This window comes from Pipistrellus kuhlii, unplaced genomic scaffold, assembly GCF_014108245.1.
Source record: "Pipistrellus kuhlii isolate mPipKuh1 unplaced genomic scaffold, mPipKuh1.p scaffold_m20_p_1, whole genome shotgun sequence".
NCBI classification, from domain to species: domain Eukaryota; kingdom Metazoa; phylum Chordata; class Mammalia; order Chiroptera; family Vespertilionidae; genus Pipistrellus; species Pipistrellus kuhlii.
The window spans coordinates 106994053-107019819 of record NW_023425404.1 but is presented as its reverse complement, the minus strand read 5'-3'; the positions used below and the strand labels follow the sequence as shown (position 1 = coordinate 107019819).

Sequence of the window (25767 nt, the reverse complement as noted above, 5' to 3'; positions counted from 1 at the left end):
TCTCTCTCTGACTGCCCTGTCTTTGTTTCAGACAGTTGACAAAAAGGTTTGCAGCAGCAATCCCTGCCAGAACGGTGGGACCTGCCTCAGTCTTCATGATTCCTTTTTCTGTATCTGTCCTTCACAGTGGAAGGTGAGTCACTTGGTCTTTGGTTGAAAATGGTGGTGAGTCAGCATCTGTGGTTTCCTTGGAGTCATTTAGACATATGTATTTAATTTTCCATCCAAAGTTTTTAGAATTCTGCGGTCTTCTGAATCAGAATGAATTATACTATGTCTAATCCAAACAATGGCAGGCATGCATATATAACCCACTAAATGCTCAGTCATCGTAAATAGGGGTTCACTGGAGTGGATAACTACATGGAAGAGTATAATGTTTAGCTAACTTTCATTTAAATGCTTTAGCATCAAATGTACTAAAGAAATCTGACATAGCCATGTACATTTTCTTGTTTTTCCTATTCATGATGAAAATGTACCTGACTTGCTTATTAAAATAAAATTGGTGCCCTAGCTGGTTTGGCTCAGTGGATAGAGAGTTGGCCTGCAGACTCAAGGGTACCAGGTTTGATTCTGGTCAGGGGCATGTACCTTGGTTTCGGGCACATCCCCAGTAGGGGGTGTGCAGGAGGCAGCTGATGGATGTTTCTCTCTCATCAATGTTCCTGACTCCCTCTCCCTCTCCATTCCTCTCTGTAAAAAAATCAGTAAAACATATTTTTTAAAATAAAATAAAATAAAATAATAAAATAGGTAAGTATTCCCAGGTGCAGAGCCATAGTGAAATGAGAATTAGTTTGCATAGGCTCCTTCTTGTGTGACTGGTGCTTTCCTATTAGGTGAAATCTGAGTTCCAGAGGAAGGATAACCAGAGATTAATATTAGTGCTACTATTATTGTAAGTGCTACCATTATTGTAGTTGGCTTGACTGTCTTTACTGTGTGTGTGTTAATCCTTAAAGGTCTCATTGGAACATGGGCCTCAGATGCCTCTGTAACCTGTGGCACCTGACTTTGTTCTTTATACAAACACAGGGTCCTCTGTGCTCAGCGGATGTTAATGAATGTGAGATCTACGCAGGAACACCTTTCGGCTGCCAGAATGGAGCCACGTGTGCTAATACAGTAGGGAGCTACAGGTAACGGGTCCATTTTCCTTTAAACAGCAAGCTTTACTTTCCTGAGTCAGTAGGTTGGCTGCTGTGCTTAGGTGTGGTCTGGGTGTCTTGTGATTGGTCTGGGGCCTGAGGAGCGGCAGCCTCCTGAGGAACGCCTTTCTCACGGCTGGGGTCAACAGCCCCCAGAGGGACGATCAGAAACATGTAAAGACTCTTAAAGCTTTGGGTACAACAATCACTTTTGCATATTTAAAAATGCATATTGCCACGGCCGGTGTGCCTCGGGTGGTTGGGCGTCGCCCCACGCACCAGGAAGTTGCCAGATCAATCTCAGTCAAGGGCACTTGCCTGGATTCCGGACTCAGTCCCCAGCGGGGCTGTGCAGGAGGCAGCTGGTCAGTGTTTCTCTCTCTCTCCTCTTCTACCCTTCTCTCTCTAAAAAAAAGCCATGATATATATCATATCATATATATTAAGGTGTGTTTTTGAAGGATTAAAACATCCCATAGTTAAAAGCATCCAAGATTGGATGTATTGGCAGCAAAATTAGGTGCTCTATGGGGGAATATGTGGCTCTATTTAAACTTTACACACAACTATTTACTTAGAGCAAGAAAAGCTGTGCATCCTCAACTCTCACCCCACAGGGAATTCCTTTCTCTAGAGGCCCCGAGGAACTGGAGGAGGGCTGCTGTGTCTGGCATAGAGAGTACGGAGAACATGATGCAAGATGAGGCTGAGGGTTAGTAACACTCAGAGGTCAAAGGAGCAGCCATCCAAGATCTTTAAATAGAAGCAAGTATAGATGGAAAAGGGATGCCCAGGAAAGTAACCTCTCAGGGTGATCTGATCACAAATTCCAAAGTGGGCAGGTCATGGTGGGTAGTCAGGCACATAACTTCTTTAGTAAAAGGCTTATCTTTGCCTTCAGCAAGCCCTGTCCGTTGTTTCTGTGCATCTCGGTTAACACACCTTTGAAATGTCCCCTTTGGAGCCCTCCTTCTGAAACCTGACCACCTTCATAACAGTACATAACGGTAACTATGCTGTAAGCCAAGTCTTGCCTTCCTTTCTTCCACCTTCATGCAATCTTCCTTAGGTTCTCTCCTGAATCTCAAATGCAAAAAACAAACAAACAAACAAAGAAACAAAAAACAAAAACAAAACAAAAAACAAACTGAAAACTGTTATTCTTATGAGCTTTTTTTCTCAGCCTGCTGAGATCTTGCTTCTAGGAACATCCTGATTTGAGTCCAATAAATTGTTATGAAAATTCTCCACAGGTTTGGATATTCTTACATCATCAAGGGCTACCCCACCATAGCAATAGATTTAGTGAGGATGTCTTCATTCAAGTCCTATGCAACATGTTAACCATAATAAAAACCAGAGATTGAACTGAGGTTTTTTTCCAATAGTTAACTCTCACTGACTTTCTTCAATTAGCTACAAGGCCCCTCACGACAAATCATGCAGCCTCTATCTTCTGACTGACCCTGCCAAATGGCTTTTCTACAGCTCAGGCCCCACCCTCTCCAGGAAAACTTCCCTTTCCTTGCTAAGAGTTAAGCATCACTCCATGTTCCCATCAAACTCTTGGAAGACTGGCTGACACATTATCTTTTTGAATAATTAAGTCCAAATTTTATGGCAGATCAACCTCAAACTTATTTCTGTATGGTTTCTTACAATCACTTTCTAAAATACATTATCTTTCTCCCTATATTGGTTGGTAGCTTGCACTCTGTGATTATTAAAAGATAAAGAAGTTGGTCTTGTCGTGCATGAATACACTAGAATGTAATCTCACCAGAGTGAAGAGCAATTATTTGCTCTCTTACTATCCTGTCTACTATCTTGTCCTTCAATTCCCTCACAACGATATTCATTCTGATCTTTCCACCAAAAATAAATACAGTAGCCCTAGCTGGTTTGGCTCAGTGGATAGAGCATCAGCCTGTGGACTAAAGGGTCCCAGGTTCGATTCCGGTCAAGGGCATGTACCTTGGTTTCGGGCACATCCCCAGTGGGGAGTGTACAGAAGGCACCTGATCAATGTGTCTCTCTCATCAATGTTTCTAACTTTCTATCCCTCTCCCTTCCTCTCTGTAAAAAAACAATAAAATATATTAAAAAAAAATAGGTACAGTAATTTTATTTTTTCTTTCCTGGTCATCTGTAAACACACTATATTGTTTCAAAAAGCAGTCAGCTTTCTCTTTTTCATTTAATTTATTCGTTTGTTCTTTTGATCTGATCTTAATTTTTTTTCTCATTCTAAGTTATAAGCTTTAACTCATTGTAACTCCTGATAGATACATCAATGAGTTAATAATTGGTTTAAAACCATAATTAACCACCTCTAACTTAAATTAAATATTATGCTATTAAAGAGCTTTTGCTATTAGGATTTTGTTTCACACTTATATGACCCTCCCCCTTTTCTGCTTTTATAAACAGTCAAGCTTGGGTTAGATCCAGAATGTGGGTCTAATCTTTCATTCTCTTGAAAGCATTATCTCCTGTTATGTGATTATGGGCATTTATCAAGGAGAATTGCTGCTTATAGATATTAGGTGGCAAATGTCCCAACTCCTAGCACTAATACTTTATTGCCTTCCTGACATCTAGGATTGTCCTGGAAATAACATCTCACTCTGGTCTTTCTTTATCTTCACTGTCTTCTGGAGTCTAGCAAAGCAACAGAATATCAAGGTGTGCAAGTGGGATGACATCCATAGACCAAAGCAAAATTGTAATTTCCCCCAGCACAACTCTCCCCCCTTTCCCTGCAAATAGAATAGAAAAACTGACACAACTATTTGCTACATGCCAGGGGTGAAAATTCTTTGTCCAGAGACAAATGAGGGGCAGGGATAATGTTAGAGATTTCTTCCAGTTGAGAGCTACGCAACAGCGGACTCAAACTTTAAGAGCAATGCCGCATTCTTTCTTGCACCCATTTTAAAAGAAAGCCCAAGACTCTCTGTGCTGACTCGGGGAAATAGTTCTGGTTTCTAATCTCTGCCTTTAGGATTTGCTGAAGGCTGAGAGCAGAACATTTAATTCTCGGTTCTTTTTTTTTTGATATGGGGATATTTTATGAAGTCTCAGGAATTCCACTTCATTTCCTACAATATAAACACTCTAATTCAGGCATATAATAGAGACTTAAAAAACCATTTTTATTTATTTCAGAGAGAAAGAAAGTGGGAGAGAGAGAGAAACATCAATGATGAGAGAGAATATTGATCAGCAGCTGCCTCCTGCACGCCCTCCACTGGGGATGGAGCGTGCAACCTGGGCATGTGCCCTGAAAGGGAGTCAAACCATGACCTCCTGGTTCATAGTCGACACTCAACCACTGAGCCACACTGGCTGGACATAAGGGAGATTTTTGAAGGAATAAAAGTTCATAGGAAAATGTGCATGAGTGTAAGATTAAATTCTTGCTCTGTGGAGTCTATGTAAGGAAACAGCAATCACGTGGAGGCTTCCTTGAAGTCTATTAAGTGAGGTTAAATCCTTGTTAATCAGTAACTTCTCTGAGACTAGTTACCCCTTCAGGAAACTTCAGACATTTGCTAAAATTAAACTTGAGAGGCTGTTGGATAATCTGGAGCTGCTGAATAGGGTGGGCAGTTTGCTCTGCTTTGGGGGCCTCCTTCAGCCTCTAACTCTGGGAACCCAGTGACTTGGGGAGACAAAGGAGTCTTTATTTAAGGGGATTATAATTCCGACTTTGAAAGATAAATCATTATGCAAACGCTAATTAATCAAAAGCCCTATTTCACAAGAAAGTTTTTGGTTAAAATTATTTTTTAGAGTTACTGAAAGCAGAGCAAGGAATACCACTCATTGTCTGTTTCTGCCTCAGAGGTCTTGTGTTTCCAGGGCTTGCCCTCAACTGCTTCAAGCAGCTAACAGCTAATATTTTGACACAATGCTGCTATTGCATCTTTGTTTTGAAGAATTGATTCTTATTATTCCCCTGTTTACATGGATTAAGACAGCCCTAGGGGTCTAAATTTGCCAAGCATGGGTGGTGTATATTATACACTTTAGGCTCAGATTGAGAAGGTTTCTAGGGGGAAAAAAAAAGAAAGGTCAAGTTTTTGTTGTTGTTGTTGTTGTTTGTTTTTCTTTCTTTCTTTGTTTTCCTTTCTTTAGGAACACAAGGATGATTAGCAGGTTTTATTTTATTTATCTCCATTCTTAACACTGGTGGATTTTAAACCCTGAAGATGGTCTGGTTTTAGCTCAGATAGTAGTTAGGTATTAAGCTCATTACCTCTTTCAGTTAGTCATTTACATTAAAATTGAACCATGGGCTCTAAAACAAGTTAAACTATGACTATGAAGTGCCCTTGACCTCTTCCAATTGCCGACAGCACTTGCATTGCTTTTGAAGACTGAAAAATCTAGTCATTACAAAAGTGATATCTGCAGAGAGGTTAACAATTCATTACTCTTTTTCTTTAAAGGCCATATCCAGATACTTTAAGAATACATTTTACATACAAACACTGTTATTTTAAAAAGACATAAAAAGGGCAAGTCTTCAACTAACTTTAGCTTTCTGGATGTGGGAATGTGATCTAGAAAAAACCATGGGGCATCCTAGTTGATGTGGCTCAATTAGTTGAGTGTCATCTGTGCACTGAAAGGTTGCCTGTTCGATTCCCAGTGAGGGGTGTGCAGGATTCACGTTGATATTTCTCTCTCTCCCTCTCTCTTCTCTCTCTGAAAATCAATTTTAAAAATCTAAAAAAAAAAAAAAAAAAAAAAAAAGAGAGAGAGAGAGAGAGATAGAAAAAACTATCTTGCTGGTATAACACAGATATAAATTTCTGTGGGCAATGTGTACCTCACTCATAAAATGGAATTAATAATACTTGTCTTTGAGAATCACAGCAAGGGAGATCCACTGGCTTCTTCCTCCCCACTTCTTTCTTATCATGAAAGAAGTGTACTCTGTAGCTGTGTGGAGGAGAATGTAGGATTAAAATGAATTCATCTCCAACTGATAAGAGCAAGGAGAGAGAGAGATAAAATGAGAGGACTCAACACTTTTTAACCCACTCATTTGCTGATGGGCACTTAAGCTGTTTCCGAATCTTAGCTATGGTGAATTGTGCTGCTATGAACATAGAGGTGCATATATCCTTTCTGATTGGTGTTTCTGTTATATATATATATATATATATATATATATATATATATATATATATATATATATATTCCTAGAAGTGGGATCACTGGGTCAAATGGAAGTTCCATTTTTAGTTTTTTGAGGAAACGCCATACTGTTCTCCACAGTGGCTGCATAAGTCTGTATACCCACCAGCAGTGCACAAGGGTTTCTTTTCTCCTTATGCTTGCCAGCATTTGTCATTTGTTCATTAGTTGATGATAGCCATTCTAAAAAGTGTGAGATGGTACCAAATTGTCGTTTTGATTTACATCTCTCAGGTGATTAGTGACTTTGAGCATGTATTCATATGCCCCTTGGCCTTCCTTCTGTCTTCTTTCAAAAAGTTTCTATTTAGGTCCATTGTCCATTTTTTGATTGAGTTGTTTATCTTCCTTTTGTTAAGTTGTATGAGTTCCCTGTAAATGTTGGAGATTAAACCCTTATTGGTGATAACATTGGCAAATATGTTCTCCCAAGCAGTGGACTTTCTTGTTTTGTTGATGGTTTCTTTTGCTGTGAAAAGGCTTTTTATTTTGATGTAGTCCCATTTGTTTATTTTCTCATTAGTTTCCATTGCCCAAGGAGCAATATCAGTGAAGAAATTGCTTTGGCATATGTCTGAGATTTTGCTGCCTGTGGATTCCTCCAGTATTTTTATGGTTTTCGGTCTTATGTTTAAATCCTTTATCCATTTTGAGTTTATTTTTGTGTATGGTGTATGTTGATGGTTTAGTTTCATTTTTTTTTACATGTATCTGTCGAATTTTCCCAAAACTAGGTATTTATGGAAGAGACTGTCTTGACTCCTTTGTATGCTGATGCCTCTTTTGATGAATATTAATTGAGCATAGTGATTTTGGTTGATTTCTGAGTTCTCTATTCTATTCCATTGATCTACATGTCTGTTCTTGTGCCATACCAGGCTGTTTTGAAAACAGTGGCTTTGTAATACAGCTTAATATCTGTATTTAGATCCCACCTATTTTATTCTTCTTTCTCAGGATTGCTGCAGCTATTTGGGGTCTTTTTTTTATTCTAGATAAATTTTTGGAGAATTCTTTCTAGGTCTACAAAATATGCCATTGGCATTTTACTGGAGAGTGCGTTGAATTTATAAATTGCTTTGGGAAGTATGGACATTTTTATGATGTTGATTCTACCAATCCATGAACACAGTATGTTCTTCCATCTGTTTACGGTATGTCTTCTCTATTTCTTTTTTCAGTGTCCTTTAGTTTTCTGCGAATCAGTCTTTTATCTCCTTAGTTAAGTTTATTCCTAGGTATCTTAATTTTTTGGTGCAATGGTAAATGGAATTGCTTTTTTAGTCTCTCTTTCTGTAAGCTCACTATTGGTGTATAGAAATGCCATATATTTCTTGGTGTTAATTTTGTATCCTGCTACATTGCCAAATTCAATTATTAAATCTACAATAATAATTTTTTGTGGAGTCTTTAGGGTTTTCTATGTATAGTATCATGTCATCTGTGAATTAGGACAGTTTTACTTCTTCTTTTCCAATTTGGATGCCTTTTATTTCTTCTTCTTGTCTGATCACAATGGCTAATACTTCCAGTACTATGTCAAACAGGAGTTGTGAGAGTGGGCATCCCTCTCTTATTCCTATTCTTAGTGGAAATGGTTTTAGTTTTCACCCATTGATTATAATGTTGGCTGTGTGTTTGTCATATATGGATTTTATTATGTTGAGATATGATCCTTCCATTTCCACCTTGCTGCTAACTCAGCTGTTTTAAAAATTATACCAAGCTTAAAGAAAATTTAAAATAACTTTGCTTATTGTTGAACTGAAATGTTCTTGTAAGAAAGCATTCACCACCAGCTTAGGTGTTATGTAATAACTAGAGACCTGGTGCATGAAATTCATGCATGGGTGGGGTCCCAAGTCCTGGCCAGAGATCAGGGCTGATCAGGTTCCCCGCCTCCTCCTTCCCTTACCACCCACATCTGCTGCCACCTACTCCTGGTTCCCCATTTAAGCCTGGAAGCTTGGCCCCAGTCAAGCAATCGGGGCCTACTGGCAGGGAAGTGATGGGGGGGGGGGTGGGACTGGGAAGGTGGCTGACAGGCCCCATGGCAATTAGGGCCTGCAAGCTGGGGGCAGCTCCTGTGTTGAACGTCTGACCCCTGGTGGTCAGTGTGCATTCTAGTGACCGGTTGTTCTGGTCATTCTGTCATAATGATCACTAGGTATATATATTGTCTCTGCTCACCTGACACACACACACACACACACACACACACACACACACACACGTATATGATTTCTTCTTGTGAATTAAAATGTGGCTATTAAAGTCATGTTACTATGTTAAGTGCATCTTATGGATAGAAGAAGTATTGCCCTTTGTAATAGAATAAGAATTATCGTAGATGTGGATATGATGTTGCTCGTGGGGTTATGCAGTCCTAGAGAACATTCAGGAACTTGTCTGCTCAGTGGATCACCTGGCTTATCAGGGGGTTCAGCTTGTCAAAGAATGGACTTGAGAGCTCTCTCTGGACCATCTTGAACAAACTCTTACAGGTGTCTGTCTTCTGAAAGGTGTGATGATGTGATAGCAGAAAAATGCACAGTGGCAGTCATGCCCCAGGTAGCGAGTCGTGCCCTCTCCCACTAGTTGAGACGAAGATGCATTTGCTGATAGCACTACTTGAAGCAGAGCAGAGTGGTCTTCCCCCACCTCACCCAGCAAATCTAGTTTGCAGGTCTTTGCTTCCACATGAACATCATTGACCAGCAGTTGGAATCATTATTTTTTTATTGATGCTAAGAAAGAAGCACAAGCCCTGACATTGTGTTCTGTGTAACCAACAGTTGTCTCTGCTCCCCTGAGACACATGGCCCCCAGTGTGCATCCAAATACAATGACTGTGAAGAAGGCTCCAAGGCACTCTGTGTCCATGGCATCTGTGAGGATCAAGTCCGCACCCAGGCTGGACAGGTGGGTCCTTTCGGACTGTGACTCCTTGGAGGGAGTCAGGGTCCTTAGTCTGTCATCCTGCATGACTGTGTACAGGCATAGCCCTGTGAGGCTCCAGAGGGGAAGCCACTTCCTGCCCTTAGGCAGGGTGCAGGCGAGGAAGGGGATGAGAGGTGTCCATAAATAAGCAGAAAACTTGAACCAGAAGTTAAGTTTTCATTATATAAATGACTAACATTTTATTATTCCTTCATGAATTTCTCTGTGAGATATGACTTCCTTTTGGCCAAGTGAGTTCTAACAGTGACAAGACATGGAAACACAAAAGACCCCATCTTGCCAGCAACATGCAGTTGTAAGGAGGCTGGGTTTCTCTGGCCCCTATGACTGCTGCAGACCCTGAGCCCACTTCCCTGAGGCTCTGGGTCCTGACAACCTGGGCTCCTGACCCGCAGGGTTCCCCAGTGCCTGCTGCTTGGCTTTGCAGGAGACCTTCAGGTCTTTATTTTTTACTTCTGTTTTTTCCTACTTACGTGATGGAAAATGGTTCCCTTCCAGTGATGGTGGATGGGAAGGAAGGAAAGACTTGCAAAAGGGAAACAAACAGAATTGCTTTTCTGAGGTCTGTGCCCACATGGGTGTTTTTCCCTCTAAAAGCATAGCAGGCTGAGTTGATTGACTTTAATTATATTGACTTACAGTTCTTGATTGTTGTTGCTCTTTCCCTGGCATCTTTGGGGGCAAATTATAGGTTTCCCTTACTCTGAAATAAAGATGTTTCTCTTTATGGTTGGTCTGGTCTAAATGCTTAATCATTGGGAGGGAAAAAAAAAAAAGTCACTCCATTACCTTATGGAGATGAACATTAGGGGATAAACAGTTGGGGGCTGGTGAGATTTTCAAAGGTTTTCCTGCTCATTTTGACTTTCTTTCTTCACACTCCTGTCCTCCTGCCAGCCCAAGTACAGCTGCATCTGCGATGCCGGATGGACCTCCCCACAGAACAGCTCTGCCTGCACACAGGACCGAGATGAGTGCAACCTCTCGCCTGCGCCTTGTTCAACGCTTGTGAAGTGTTTCAACACTCCAGGCTCTTTCTATTGTGGGGCCTGTCCCACAGGTATGTGGGCATGTCTACGCCAGCCAGAGGCACCGTGCTGGGTTCTGCCTGCCAGCCAGGCATGGCACCCAAACCAGTTTCCTTCTGCTGCCCAAGGAGAAGAAGCCCGTGCTTAGGAGGCGCTCCAATCCCGCTTCATGTCCTGTTTCACTAACTCCTACTCCAGACCGTCTTCCTGCTGTGACAGTTGAACAGCAGACATGAGAGGCTTGTCTCAAGCTGTGCTCGAGGCAAACGCTGGGAGCAGGGCTAGCCATAGTTTGCGAGGTAAACGTTCTGTGTTGCCCTCAACTCACTAGACTTGAGACCAAAGGACATGGGCTCTAGTTCTGCCTTACTTACTAGCCAGATGTTTGTAAACTTGGGAAATTATGGATGTCTTCTCTTGTCCAGTAGTTCTCATCTGGGTGTGGCATTAGGAGGTCTGATGGCCTTGCTGTGAATGTGGATATCCAGCTCCATCACAGACGTGCAGGGACCAAATCTCCAGGGGAGGTCAAATGTGGAGTCATTAGAAATGTGGACTCTGGACTCAGAGAGTGCCTGGGTTTGAGTCCAGCTTCATCCCTTATCATATAGGATCATCATCATCCATATAATGATGATGCATGTCCACCTACCATGACAAAGCACCGTGCTGGGTGCACTGGGAAGAAGGCACCAGGTCTCAGAGAGTTTACGAGGCTGCACTCCATGGATGCTCTTAGAAAGTGGAGCACAAAGACAACATCATAATAGCAGCTATTCTTTTATGGAAATGTCATGAAGGCTTGTGCTAGGCAATTTTTAATTCTTGCAACTAACCAAAACAAGAATGCCAGCAATGAGTATTCTTCCCATTTTAAAATATAAGGGCTTGAGGCTTAGAGCAGGCAAATAACTTACTCAAGATCACTCAGTGTATCAGCACCAGCGTTCACACAGGGGCCTGCCTGCCTCTGATCTGAGCTGTGCTGCTGAAGACTGTTCTTCTGAGTCACCAAAGACCCCACCCCCCTATTGCCTTGTTTAGTGACTTTTGATTTAGTGAACTCATTGCAAAAGGTTTGAGACATCCTTATAGTTTTGATCATTCAAATTCTGAGTAATAAAACTCAATAATTGACTAAAACAGAAATGTTTAAAGTAAAACTAGCATTCCTTTTCTGTCACGTCGGTCTCCTTCTAATGAGACCACTGTTACAATTTGTTCTTGCTCCTCTTCTACCTTTTCTTTCACTCTTACAAACACATAGACACATATGCAGATTAAAAAAAATTTCCCCACATTGGGATCACATTCTACATAAAATTTTGTATTTTCATTTGTTCCTTCCTATATGTGTGTACACGTTATTAAAAATAGTTTGTAAAGAGACCAATCAAAGGACTTGTATGCATGCATGTAAGCATACCAATGGACACAGACACCAGGAGGGTGAGGGTATGAGTGGGGGAGGAGGGCAATGGGGAGATAAGGGCACATATGTAACACCAGTACCTTAATCAATAAAGAAAAAAATTTAAAAATAGTTCATAGAATTCAATGGAATAGATGAGTCATAATGTAATCAGCTATGCCTCTATTGACCACAAGAGTTTTTCTCCCATTTAATGATGCTGCAATAGACATGTGCTTGCCTATTCCTTTATTTTATTCTTGCCTATTTCTCTATATACTGCCAGTTTTATCACTGTAGAATACATTTGAAGAAGTGAAATTGGTAGTTTAAAGATATGTATTTTAAGAAATGCAACGAATACTGCTAGATCTCTTTTCAAATGGGTTTTATTAATTTAAATTCTGATTAACAGCATATAAGTGTACTCCTATTTGCCAAATTTGATTCTAAAAATTTAAAACAATTTTTGCCAACATGATAGGTAGAGTATATCTCATTTAAATCTATAGTTCCTTATAGCTAAGCAGGTTTTTATATGTTTTTTGACTATTTGCTTTTCTTCTTTGTTGACTCATCTATAGAGCTAACTTTTCAAATCTTATTTTTCTAGGCTGGAAAGGAAATGGATATGTTTGCGAAGATATCAATGAATGTGAGATAAATAATGGCGGTTGCTCTGTGGCTCCGCCTGTTGATTGTGTGAACACACCTGGGTCTTCCCACTGTCAAGCCTGTCCACCAGGTACTACACTAATTTTCTGATTCCATTACAGGCAAACCATACATTTAAAAACAGGATTTCTCCCCCCCCCCCCCCCCTCTATTTTAAATATGGCTTCTGTCCAAGGAGATAAACTGAACAGTCTGGAAACATTTACTTAATTTTCGGATTCAGGGCACATTAGTACCAGCTGTATTATAAGAAAGAAGGGAAAAAACGTTGGATATCAAAGGACAACAAGCCTTCATTAAAAACTGAAATAGCTTACTGAGGTAATGCAGAATTTGTAAAGATTTCTCCGGAAATCACAGACCTATAGCTCCATTATTCCCACAAATAATTTATTTCTATAATGTATACAGGAAGTATTTTACATATAAAGTTCACTAAACAACAGGCCCGATGGAAGGCATGTAATACATGTTAGTTTTTTTTCTCTTCTGGAAAGGAGTCATTATTGCTATTCTCTAATCTAAATTGAGTTATTATCCAGGAAGTTCAATGAGTTTAAGGGATTAACTGCAACACTGTGTGTTTCATTAACAGAAAACAATAGTACTTTGGACTCTAAAATAATTTAGCTCTAGGATCATCAAGTCATTGTAATTAAAAAGTGTCAACTTTTTTAGTGTCAGCACTAAGTGTACCTTTTTAATTTTTTTTATTTTGTAATTAGAAACAACCAAGAACAATGTTTATGAAACCAGGTTCCTAATTCTTGTCCTTTTTCTTAATTATTGAATTTTGTTTATGACACTTTACATTCTCTGGTTAGTCTGTTCATGATATTTGATTCTCAGATTGGGAATCTTCTTCTTGAATAGTCTTAACGCTGTTTGTCGTGCCCCTGCTCTTGCTGTGATCAGGGTACCAGGGCGACGGAAGAGTGTGCACACTCATAGACATCTGCTCGGTTAATAATGGAGGCTGCCACCCACAGGCGTCTTGCTCCTCAGGCCCAGGTAATGACTTAGCGCTCTCTCTACTTCTGGGTATTTTAATATAACCTTATAAAACAAATCGAGTTTTTTAAAATCATTTTTTTAAATCTTGAAACAAAAAATTAATTCATGTTACAAAACTGTACACTGAGATTTTAAAAAACGCAATAGACTGTGTTCTTTTTTGATTGGTTCTAATTTAGCAATTATTTTTCAAAATAATTAAGTCAGCTACTTAATTCGTAATTGTATTCCAGCAAGCAGGAAGGAGAAAAGAAGGAAGGTGGACAGGTCTACTTCTTTTAAGGATAGTTTTATATATTTTTTTAATTATTGATTTTTTATATAGGGAGGAAGGGAGAGGGATAGAGAGCTAGAAACATCGATCAGCTGCTTTCTGCACACCCTCTACTGGGAATGTGCCCAAAACTGAGGGATATGCCCTTGACTGGAATCGAACCCAGAACCCTCTATCCACTGAGCCAAATCAGTCAGGGCAGGATAGTTTTATTTCTATGCTGTTGGCCAGGGCTGAACCTGGTGGCTAATTCTGGCTGCAAGGAAGGCTGAAATATGTAGTTTTTATTTCAGGTGCCTATACCCTCAATTAAAATAACAAGTAAAGAATGAAAAAATGGAGCTAGAAAAAAAATACCAATAGCATCTGCAATGCTGCTTAAAAGAAACTTAACTCTATAATTTTTTGAAATATATATTGCTAAACTTTCAGAAATGTTGAATCAAAATATAATATATGTTCACCAACAGTGTATGAAAATATACACTTACCCCACCCTTAGCAACAATTAATACTATTGTTATTTTTAATTCTAGTCAATTTTATAGGCAAATTTTGCCTTCCCATTATTTTAATTTTGTTTAAATAAAAATTAAGATTTTGATTATTAACAATTGATAATTAATGCTTTTCACATAGTACTGGCCATTGTTTCTATTTGTTCATCACTTATTGATTTATAAAATTTCATTATGTAATGACAATATTACCTCATTCTTTGTCTCATATTTTACATGTATTTTTCTTGGCATGTTGTTTTTATTTTTTTCATTTTGTGGGTGGAATTTTCTATTTAGAAGTTTAAAAGTTTTATGTAGTCAAAATGGTAAAATATTTTCTTTAAAATTTTCCCCCTTGGAATTTGTCCTTCCCTACCAAACAAACCTTTTGAAAATATTCAAGTACATGTTCTTTTATAGTTTTATTTATTTTAAACATTAAGATTTTTTATCTTTTTAGGATTTATTCTTATCTATAGCATCAAATAGAGATCTACCTTGATATTATTGTTCAAATGGGTGGCTGGCCCCAACTCCATTTATTGAATAATTTTATCATATCTTTTGCTATTTCAACATATCACTTATTTTTATTAACATGTCATATATGTGCACATGTATAAAAGAATATGTATGATATATATATATATATTTGTGATTATCAAAGAGTTTATTAATTGATTAACAGCATACTAAAGTGGTTAAAAGCAAGAGTTCTAGAAAAAGTCTACTGGGATTTTGATTTTTCCCTTGACTCCACCATATCCTAGCTTTGTCTTCATCTATAAATGGGGATAATAATAATACCCATTTGAGAGGATTATGAGTCAATATATGTAAAATGCTTGCAATAGATATGATCATCCTAAGAATACTTGTTTCTGCTGTCAACCCCTCCATGTTGGGAAACTTCCCTTTTCCTTTGCGTATCTCACCCTTGCGTACAACTCGGGATCATGACATTACAAGTCAGTGTCATCGTATATAAAGTATTGAAAACATGTATTGCCTTCCTTATCTTTAAGGTAAAAATAGGAAAATAAAGATTTCAGGGTATTCTCCTTACACCTTGTCTTGCCTGCCCCTAGAGACCTGCACACTTGAGTTGGAGGATTTCTTGTCTAGACAACAGAGCCTGAGTTTTGTTGCTGGGTCTGAGTTGAGCAGACCTGTATTTACACTTTCACTGTTATTTCTGAACAGGTTCCTTACCTTACTGTATGTGTCTCCCGGGATACACTGGAAATGGTTTTGGCCCAAATGGATGTGTGCAACTCAGTAATATTTGCCTGAGTCGCCCATGTTTAAATGGACAATGCATCGTGAGTTCTTTATTCTTCCTGATTATACTTGAGAATAATTTTAGTTTCATATCTATGCAATAAGTTTTCTATGACATTACTTTTAAGATAATGATGAAACTTAAGATAAGAAACTGTCAATAACTCTGAGGTTAAAGGTAAATACTAATTTTAGTTCCCAGGAAAAAATAATGAGTTAATTTTTCTTACTTAGTGATTTACAAAGAAGTAAAACAATGCTTGCAGTTTGCTCCATTAGATATAACTTATACTTAGCAATCACCATTTAAATGAATGAATGCAAGTTAGACCACTGGAAGCTGCTTGTGACTCAACATCTGCTGCATACATCATGTTGTTTCACTTTTCTCTATTATTTGGGTTGACTCGAGTTTATTGTCTATCCATTTGTTCTATGGCATTATGTTGTTTCTTTCCTTAGGATACAGTGTCTGGTTATCTTTGTAAGTGTGAATCCGGTTGGGCTGGTATCAACTGCACAGAAAACATCAATGAGTGCCTGAGCAACCCCTGTTTGAATGGGGGAACCTGTGTTGATGGCATTAATGCCTTCACTTGTGAATGCACACGTTTCTGGACTGGATTTCTCTGCCAAATTCCCCAGCAAGGTATGCTCAGCATTTCTTACACCTCAGATGCTCACAGCTTAAATTTATCATCGTTTAATGAGTCCTACTGCAGGTTCTTTCTTGTCTAATTGCTCCAATGCTTAGAACTAAGTGTTTCCTTGCAGAAATTGTATAGAATCGACAAGGTGAATCTATATCTTAATTTAAGCCAGAAGTGCCTTTTCCTCAAAGGAAAATTTTTCTGTTTGCATTATGCCCATTCTGAAAACAAAATATGCTCCGATATTTATAGTTTTCTAAGAATAGGTTTTCTCTAAAGCAGTCTTTTAATTTCCCTAGAATATCCCACTTAATCATGTCAGTCTTCTCTCTAGAATACTATACTGGGTTCCCCATTGCCTGTTAAATAAATATTGGGACTGTTTTTCAATTCTCCTCTATACCCAGGCCTCATCCTATACCTATACTTTTCATTAGTTCTCTAAAAGGTCTCCTTTTAAGACAGACATTTTTCCTTACCTGACCCCATGCACTGGATAAATATCTCTGCCTTGTTCTTTATTCTAAATAGTCCTCTCTCAAATCTTTCCAAATTCTTTATTTTCTTCCCAATGAAATGCATGTCATAATCAACCTTCACCAGAAAACCTCTTATAACTTCTCCCTCCCTCCCTTAGTACTCCTTATTCTGAATCAGCATGTCTACCAAGGCTTCTCTGTATGTTCAGAATGGTGGTAGACCCCATGAAGAAATAAAAAAAAGCATAAAATACTGTCAACACATATAATTTGCTTATCTTCCAGTTGAGGAGACAAGACTAATACAAAATGGCAGATGATAAACAAGAACCAAAGATAAAAACTAAATTGTGTGGAGCCAAGTCAAAGGTCACAAAGGTAGAATGGGAGGCAGTGAGCATAGAAAGGACAGGGAACTTCATGGTGGAGATGAGGAGATGTGAACTAGACTTTGAACAAGAAAAGGGATTTGGGTGGCTGCCCAAGGAAAAGGGGACATGGGCGGAGAATGGTAGGACTTCTGTCTCTAATGTTAGTTACTCAGACTCTTCTAAATGTTCCAGCAGGTTAGAGTTGCCTAGCCTCTTCCTCCACAGAGTCTCTGAAAAGCACAGTTCACCTTCTTTTCCTTTGCAGTCTGTGGAGGGTCCCTCTCAGGGGTGAACGGGAGCTTCAGCTATAAGAGCCCTGACGTTGGCTATGTTCATGACGTTAACTGCTTCTGGGTTATCCGAACCGAAGAGAGAAAGGTAACTGTAGTGTCTCCTGTCTAATGTAGATTTCATTTATATATAGGCATATATGTTACATAAAATACGTATGGTGATAATTTATTAACCATATATTGAGGATTTACTAAATGTTGGGTTTTGGGCTAGGCAATTTAATTGACTTTCTCTAACCTTACAGTAACTCTTTGAAATAAGGAGTAATATCTTCATTTTATATATGAGATAATGAAAACTAAGAAAAGCTAGTTAGTATTTTTAAACACTCCTCAGCTGGTAATTGGACTAGTCAGATTTCAGTCAAGTTTTTCTGTTTCCAAAGTCCCCGTTTGCCCACTATGGATTATGCTCTACATGGGTTGGCTGACTGCAAGTCCGTGATTTGTAAAGGCATGTTCTTACTGAGACAGCCGTGTCTGAAGATCATCACTCAATAAAGTTGATTATTATACAAAAATGGGAACTTCCATTAAGATGATTTTCTTGCCTGACCAATATGTCCCAGTGGTTGAGCACTGACCTATGAGCCAGAAGTCACAGTTCCATTCCTGGTCAGGGTACATGCCTGGGTTGCAGACTTGATCCCCAGTAAGGGCCATGCATGAGGCAGCTGATCAATGATTCTCTCTCATCATGGATGTTTCTATCTCTCTCCTTCTCCCTTCCTCTCCGAAATAAATAAAAATACATATATTGTTTAAAAATATGATTTCCTTATTAGTGTTTTCTCTGGGCCACTGCATGTGCCAGGGATCTATGCTAATTGTTCCACAGATTATATCATCAACTCTCATAACCCAAACTAATTACATATATATCCTCATTTTACACATAATGAAATGGAGCCTAGAACAGTTGAGAAATTTGCCCAGGGGCATGTTGCTTTAAATGGCATGCAGTCACTTGAATTCAGGCCATTCAACATCAATGACTCTGAACATGAACCACTGCAAGAACAATCTTCAAATTAAAATCTGAGCCTGAGGTGTTTAGTGCTTTTATCTCCAGTATTTATTGTTCAACTTTTCCAAATACTTATTCTTCAACCAACTCATAGGCTCATTGAAATAAAGTTATACTTCTGAATAGAGGTTTCCCTTAAAATCCCATTAACTTTCCAGCAATATTATAGAGGTCATTGTATAAGGTCAGAAAACATCCCCCACCCCCACCCCCAGGAAGAAGACCTGCTAACTCACAATAGAATAAACTCCAAAATCAATTTCCCAGTGAGTGTTTGATATGATTTTCTTCTTCCATTTAGTTTTCATGAATTATATTTTCTGACATTGAAAACATATTTGTGAAAAATTTTGATACTTTTATTTTCAATCTGTAAGAATATTTATGTTGCTTTCTTAATTATTGTGATTCTCTCTATCTATCTATCTATCTATCTATCTATCTATCTATCTATATATTCTCCAATACAATTTACACAAAGGACTAGAAAATTATGTATGAATCAAGGACATTTATTTTATTTTTATTGAAAGAAAGAGAGAGAGAGAGAGAGAGAGAGAGAGAGAGAGAGAGAGAGAGAGAGAGAGAGGAAAGTTTTAGGAGGTGTTGGATATGTCTATTACATTGATTGTTGTAATGATATCATAGTTGTTTGCACATGTCCAAACTCATGAAATTTTACATTAAATATGTGCAGTTCTTAGTGTATCAATTATACCTCAATGAAGTTGTGAAATTATGTAATTAACATTAAGATTTTGGCATAGTTGTTATGTATGTGGGGGGGGGGGGAGATGGAATTTTACTTCACACCAAAAAAAAAAAAAAAAGATTTTTTATGTATGTTGCTATTAGTTGAAGTTTCACAAGTCATTTAACAAATAGATTTTTCATATGTATTTGTAGATAAATGTGAAATTTTAGATATATATCTTAAAAGTGACTCACTGTAAATGCTTCCTAATTAGTGGGAGATTAACACTCTAGAATTAACACAGAAATGAGGAATAATATCTTGTGAACTTTATATTTTTTAGGTGCTGCGTATCACTTTCACTTTTTTCCAGTTAGAATCAGTGAGCAACTGTCCACATGAGTTTCTTCAGATTCATGATGGAGATTCCTCTGCAGCATTGCAGCTTGGAAGGTTCTGTGGCTCCAACACCCCACATGAACTCCTCAGCAGTGACAATGCTCTCTACTTTCATTTCTATTCTGAACATTTAAGACATGAGAGAGGCTTTACAATAAGATGGGAAACACAGCAACCAGGTAAGTGTAAATATGGAGGACAATAAAGCAAAATCTTGAGGTTATTAATTTTTTAATTAATATTAATCTTTTTGATTTATTAAATATTTGGAGACCCAGTGTTATATAATACTAGAGGCATGGTGCATGAATTTGTGCATCAGTGGGGTCCCTGGGCCTGGCCTGTGCCCTCTGGCAATCTGAGGGGGATGTTGGAGAACCAGTTTTGCCTCAATCCCTGCAGACCAGGCCCAAAGACCCCACTGGTGTACAAATCCATGCACTGGGCCTCTAGTATGCATACAAGACCTTTGATTAATCTTTTCCTGCTCTCTCCCCTCCCGCTTCCCTCTAAGATTCATCAATCTGTTCCAAGTTTCCATGCTTGTGCACTGAGTGTCTGCCACCTGGTGGTCAGTGTGTGTCATAGCTATTGGTTGAACAGTCACTTAGGCTTTTATGTATATAGATTTTTATAATTACTTTTATATCAAATAAATCTACATGAATTTGTATTTGATTTTGTTTTCAGAGATAATGAAATATGGATGAAATGGAAGAATTTAAAAAACATTAGTCTTAATGAGTCCCTTCTGAAATTACTGAACAGTATATTTATAAACTCAACTAGTAAATTATTGCAAAGATGTTAGTGAGGACACTGACCTCTCCTTCATTGAGTATTCCTTGTCTTAATGACTATTTGGTAATTTGTTTTTGTTGCATTTTTGTTTTAGTGTTGTATTTTAAAAATTTACTGAGATTTTTTATTTTTATTTATTTATTTATTTATTTTAATTTAATTTTATTTTTTTAATTTTTTTTATTTTTTATTTGAGATTTTTTAAACATACAAAAAAATAGAAAAAACATTATACCAAAACTCCAATTCATTTATCAGTAAGTCTGTGGACTATTTCTGGAATTTCTCAGTTTTTCTATTGGTCTATTTATCTACCCTAGTGCTACACTGGCTGAGTTACTGAAGCTTGAAGTCTGGTTGTGTAAATCCTCTAACTTTGTTCTTTTAAAATATGCTAAGTTCTTTACATTTCCATATAAATGCTAGCATCAATTTTCCCCAAAGTCTGTTGGAATTTTGTTGGCATTGCATTGAATCTATAATGATTTGGGAAAGTAATGACTTTTAAAAAATTCATATCCTATCAATTCATGAACTTGGTCTATATATTTGTTTAGTTTTATTTTAATTTGTCTTAGTAGTGGTTTATGATTTGAGTGTTTACTTATTTCACATCTTTTGTTATTTCATCCTATATATTTGATATTTTATTATGTTAAATGACATTATTTTTCTAAGATTTCATTTTCCATTTGTTGATAGTATATTTGTTTTTTTCCCTTATTATGAATGAGGTTGAATATCTTTTCATATATAATTTTAAAGGGTATTTGAATTTTTTCAGTGAACTCTATTTATATCACAATTTTTATAGAAGCTCTTCAGATATTAGGATTAATTTTTTATATTATATATTGCATTTTTCCAGTTTCCCATTAACATTTCACTCTGCTTATGATGTTTTAATTTTTTTACCTATATGAGAATGTTTTAAGTGCTAAGTATTGAAAAAAATCTTTCTCTGAGCAATGTGATGTTTTCTCATTAGAAACGAGAATCATGTAACTTATTTGTTTCTTTTTGTCTGCGAAGCAAATTTTTTGTCTGAATAACCTGCATAACTATGTAAATCTCATATGTTGCATATCTAAAATGTCATCTTCATTTTTTATTTTCTAATTTTTATTTATGGCAGTAGAGATTTTTACTTGGTGTTTTTATTTTTATTTCGTAGTAGCACTTTTCATAAGCCACCATAGGTTTTCTGTTAAATAAATGTGGGTATTAATAAAGAAAAGATTCCTCCCGTCATTGATAAAGACTTTATGGAGCTGATGGGGTTTAGTGCTGATGGTGAAGTGGGTGTCAGAAAGCCTGGCCCAGACCTTCACTCACTCCATCCCTGAGCAAGTGGATCAACCACTATAGATATTTGAATTTCTCTATTTTAAAAAATATATATTTTAATTGATTTCATAGAGGAAGGGAGAGGGAAAGAGAGATAGAAACATCAATGATGAGAGAGAATCATTGATTGGCTGCCTCCTGCATGCCCCCTAAGGGGTTGAACCTGCAATCTGAGCATGTGGCCTTGACCAGAATTGAACGTGGCACCCTTCAGTCTACAGGCCGACACTCTATACACTGAGCCAAACCAGCTAGGGTGATATTTGATTTTCTTCACTTATAAAATTAATATTTAAATAAACTATATCATAATGCTAGGAAACCTCATATGAAAATTATATAGTGCTTAACTATTCTAACGTATAAAATGATCTGGTTTGTAGAAAGACATAGGAACTGACAGAATTTCCAGAAGTTGAAGGGTTAAAGTGAACTTAGCCAATTATTTGTCCTTCAGACAGTGTAACACTGTGTTTTAAACCATATAGCACCATATGATGGTTGGTAAGTGTAAAGCTCAATACATGGATGATTTGTTTATTTATAAATTGGTACTTCTAGGTTTATAACTTTATCAAACTGGAAAACCAAAAGTCTTGTTTACTTTAAGGGGGTGTCTGAAACTATACATAGTTATTTAAATGAAGCTTGGTTTCCCCTAGCAAGGACTATGGTAATTCTACATGAATTATAACTTGTACACAAATGTAAAGTTATTTTTTCTCCTTATTTTAGAATGTGGAGGTATACTGACTGGTACTTACGGTTCTATTAAGTCTCCCGGGTATCCTGGAAACTATCCCCCAGGAAGAGATTGTGTCTGGAGAGTTATAACCAGTCCTGGCCTTCTAATAACATTTGCTTTTGGAACCTTAAGTCTGGAGCACCATGATGATTGCAGTAAAGATTATCTTGAGGTAAACAATTGTATTTAGATAGGAGTTCTTATGGTATAATTAGGACCCAAGAAACTATAGTTTGGTGATGCCCGTGGATGACCACAATTTATTAGCAGCAGTTGGATGTGTTTTTCAATAGGCAGCCAATGCCAAAGTCTTGCTAAGTCTTTATTATTAATTGTGCCAGGTTGTTACTTCTTCTAAGTCCCAGTTGAATCTGGGAAAGAGACTGCCTTCCTTGCTCCTGTCATTTACTAGTAGCCCAGTGCCCATGGGGATAGCAGAATTAATGAACTAATCACTAAGTAATGGCTATCTTCTCCAATGCAGATTCCTATCTTCAGTTGTTTGTGGTAAACTGTTAAGGTATTTCACAAATTAACCATAGTGTTCCATGAATAAATTTAATCGTGTTGAAATGAAATGATAGAGGATGAGCCTTGCTAGAATAATATAGTTATTGGGAAGAACAGAGTCAGTGTGTGTCCCTTCTGTTTACCATTAGTAAAAGATTAATATATGGAAAAAGAAAAGGCTATTATAGTTCAATGCAATATGCATATAAGTACATAAAAATATGTGCTCTCTACTGTAGACTGAAATATCATTGAGGAGATTTTGTTCTTATGTTGTTTCTGTCTTATCAACATAAGTCTCAGTACCTTTTGCTGTAGTGATAAAATATAATATGCTTTTCCAAGTCCATTAGAGGAGAATGTAACACTATGGAATTATTCATAAAGGACTGAAGGGTGTGGATGTCAAACAGGGATCTCCACAAGTTAAAGTCATTAGTAATTTAGTTGTTGTAATGGATTTGAAACCTAAGAATGACTGGAAGATCTACCTACCTCTCCCTGGAAAATTTCATCAAGACAATCTTTTGAATATTGACATTAAAGAGAACTTTCTTGAAATTAGTTTTCAATAAATTCCATCAAATTAATATTAGAAGCATTTTTTCACTTCTACATATTAATTCAGATATAAAGTTAATAGAAAGCATCAATTACTGACAACATTTAAATGTTTCTAATTTCTCAACAAGCAATAATATTTAAAGAATGAATTAAATATAGGAATAAAGTCATGCTGCCCTATAATTTTGCTGACAATAGTAAAAGTAATTTGAATGGACAAAATTACATTGTACCTAGATGAGAATTCTCCTTTGATACCTTGGTATTCTATGTAGTATAGAATTTGCAATTGAAATACATGATATTTAATATGTTAAAAACCAACAATTAAAATTGTTTGATTTCTAAGCCCACATAGTCATTGTTATGCTACTTACTAGTAATCACTATTAAAGTTGCACTTTTTAAATTTCATTAACCCATCTTTCTGTTGTGTCTAATCTGACTGTACTTCCTTTCCCCTTCTGATTCTCCCAGATACCTAGACCAAGCTGTAAGTTAACTGACACTGCTGGTATTCTTTCTCCTATTTTCTCTTTTCTCTGTATATTTATTTCATTTTTCTAGATTACTAGGGGCTCATAATTTCCAAAGGAATAGCTATCGAGAAAACGTAGTAAAGAAAACATTGAGATTAGTAACATCATGAGAAAAATTCAAAGTGTAAGTCCAGCCTCTGAATTGAAATTGAGACAGAAGATAAGGCATCAGGGATAATGGGAGAAGGAGACTACCCTTTACTGATTCCCACGCTGTGCTAGCTATGTATGTGAACAGAGAGTGTTATGCTAGGAGAATAAGCCAGTCAGAGAAAGATAAGTTATCATACAATCTCACTCATATGTGGAATCTAATGAACAAAATAGATCCAGAGATCTAGAAGCATGGAACAAACTGACAAATCTCTGAGGGAAGGTGGGGGGCGGAAGGGGGAGGTAGCGGGGAAAGATTACCGTATTTTCTGTCGTATAAGACGACTTTTGAAATGGAAAAAAAGTCAACAGAAAATCGGGGGCAAAAGACCAAAATTGTACAAAAATTACCTGCAGATCTTGACGGCAAAGTAAGTCTTTTCTTTGAAGTGGGGTATAGTCAGCGAATATAGGCCTAAACCTACTATGTTTTAACTGTAAAATTTGGGGGTAACCAAAGAATGCGTATGCACATATGCATAACCCATAGACAAAGACAATAATGTGGGGAAGGCCTGGGGGGAGGGCAGTGGTGGAATCAATGGGGAAAAACGGGGACATCTGTAATACTTTCAACAATAAATGTAAATTAAAAATAAAATAAAATAAAATAAAATGCAAAAGGTTGAAACAAATAAAAATAAAAACACCTCCCAGAGCCATTACCTTTAAACGATGGATTATCTGAAATTAATGTTCAAAATGATTTGGTTTGTTAGAAGATGACCATTAGAGCTTAATGATTAGTTTTGTTGTGGTTTTAGATCCGAGATGGCCCTTTGAGTCAGGATCCTGTTCTTGGGAAATTCTGCACCACTCTGTCTGCCCCTCCACTCCAGACGTCAGGTCCCTTTGCCAGAGTTCACTTTCATTCCGACGACCAGGTTAATGACCAAGGCTTCTATGTCACCTATGTAACAGCACCTGGTAAGTAGCCTGATAATTGGGAGCTTAATATGACTGTGAAGGACATGTTATGCTTATAGCTGCTTGTTTTTGTGTTGCTGTTTTTTGTGTTTTTTTTTTGTTTTGTTTTTTAGTGTGATACTGCAGATGACTTACTTTCTTACACTAATAATATGTGTTTATAAACATTTCTGTCATAGTTTCAGAATTTTCTTTATCTTCCCAATGTTCTATTATTTTTATTTTTATTTTTTTATAAAAGAGTTAATGTTCTTTTTTATTTTTTTATTTTTTTATTTTATTGATTTTGTACAGAGAGGAAGGGAGACATCGATGAGAGAGAGTCATCGATCAGCTGCCTCTTGCATACCCCCTACTGGGGATATGCCCACAACCAAGGTACATGCCCTTGATCAGAATCGAACCCGGGACCCTTCAGTCCCCAAGCCGATGCTCTATCCATTGAGCCAAACTGGTTTTGGCCCAATGTTCTATTATTAATGCTACAATACCTATCGATTCCTAAATTATGGGGTCCATATCATGGTAACTATGTGTCAGGCACCTAAAATTAAATAATTTACATTTGAGTTCTCTATTAATCAGATTTGTTGTGAGATGTTGTTCATGAAATGCAGTTTATCTTGAATTATGTCAGGTTTATAGCTAGTATGCCTTTAATTTGCATTGCTACCTTAACACCCTGGTCGGCAAACTGTGGCTCGAGAGCCACATGTGGCTCTTTGGCCCCTTGAGTTTTTAGCCAAGGCCAGCTTAGGAGTACCC

At 37.4% G+C, this 25767-nt stretch overlaps 1 protein-coding gene across 1 annotated transcript in view; it reads left to right on the top strand.

Annotated features, from left to right (window-relative positions):
• The window catches only part of CUBN (cubilin), a 291544-nt gene that overhangs the window by 4879 nt on the left and 260898 nt on the right, over window positions 1-25767 (top strand). Inside the window, exons 5-16 of the mRNA XM_036459129.2 lie at window positions 32-133; window positions 1039-1142; window positions 9155-9281; window positions 10218-10380; window positions 12373-12504; window positions 13350-13445; window positions 15426-15544; window positions 15966-16152; window positions 17269-17381; window positions 19361-19595; window positions 22300-22481; window positions 24840-25002. Of these exons, the coding sequence (XP_036315022.1) occupies window positions 32-133; window positions 1039-1142; window positions 9155-9281; window positions 10218-10380; window positions 12373-12504; window positions 13350-13445; window positions 15426-15544; window positions 15966-16152; window positions 17269-17381; window positions 19361-19595; window positions 22300-22481; window positions 24840-25002 (1723 nt within the window). The remainder of the gene's footprint in view (window positions 1-31; window positions 134-1038; window positions 1143-9154; window positions 9282-10217; window positions 10381-12372; window positions 12505-13349; window positions 13446-15425; window positions 15545-15965; window positions 16153-17268; window positions 17382-19360; window positions 19596-22299; window positions 22482-24839; window positions 25003-25767) is intronic.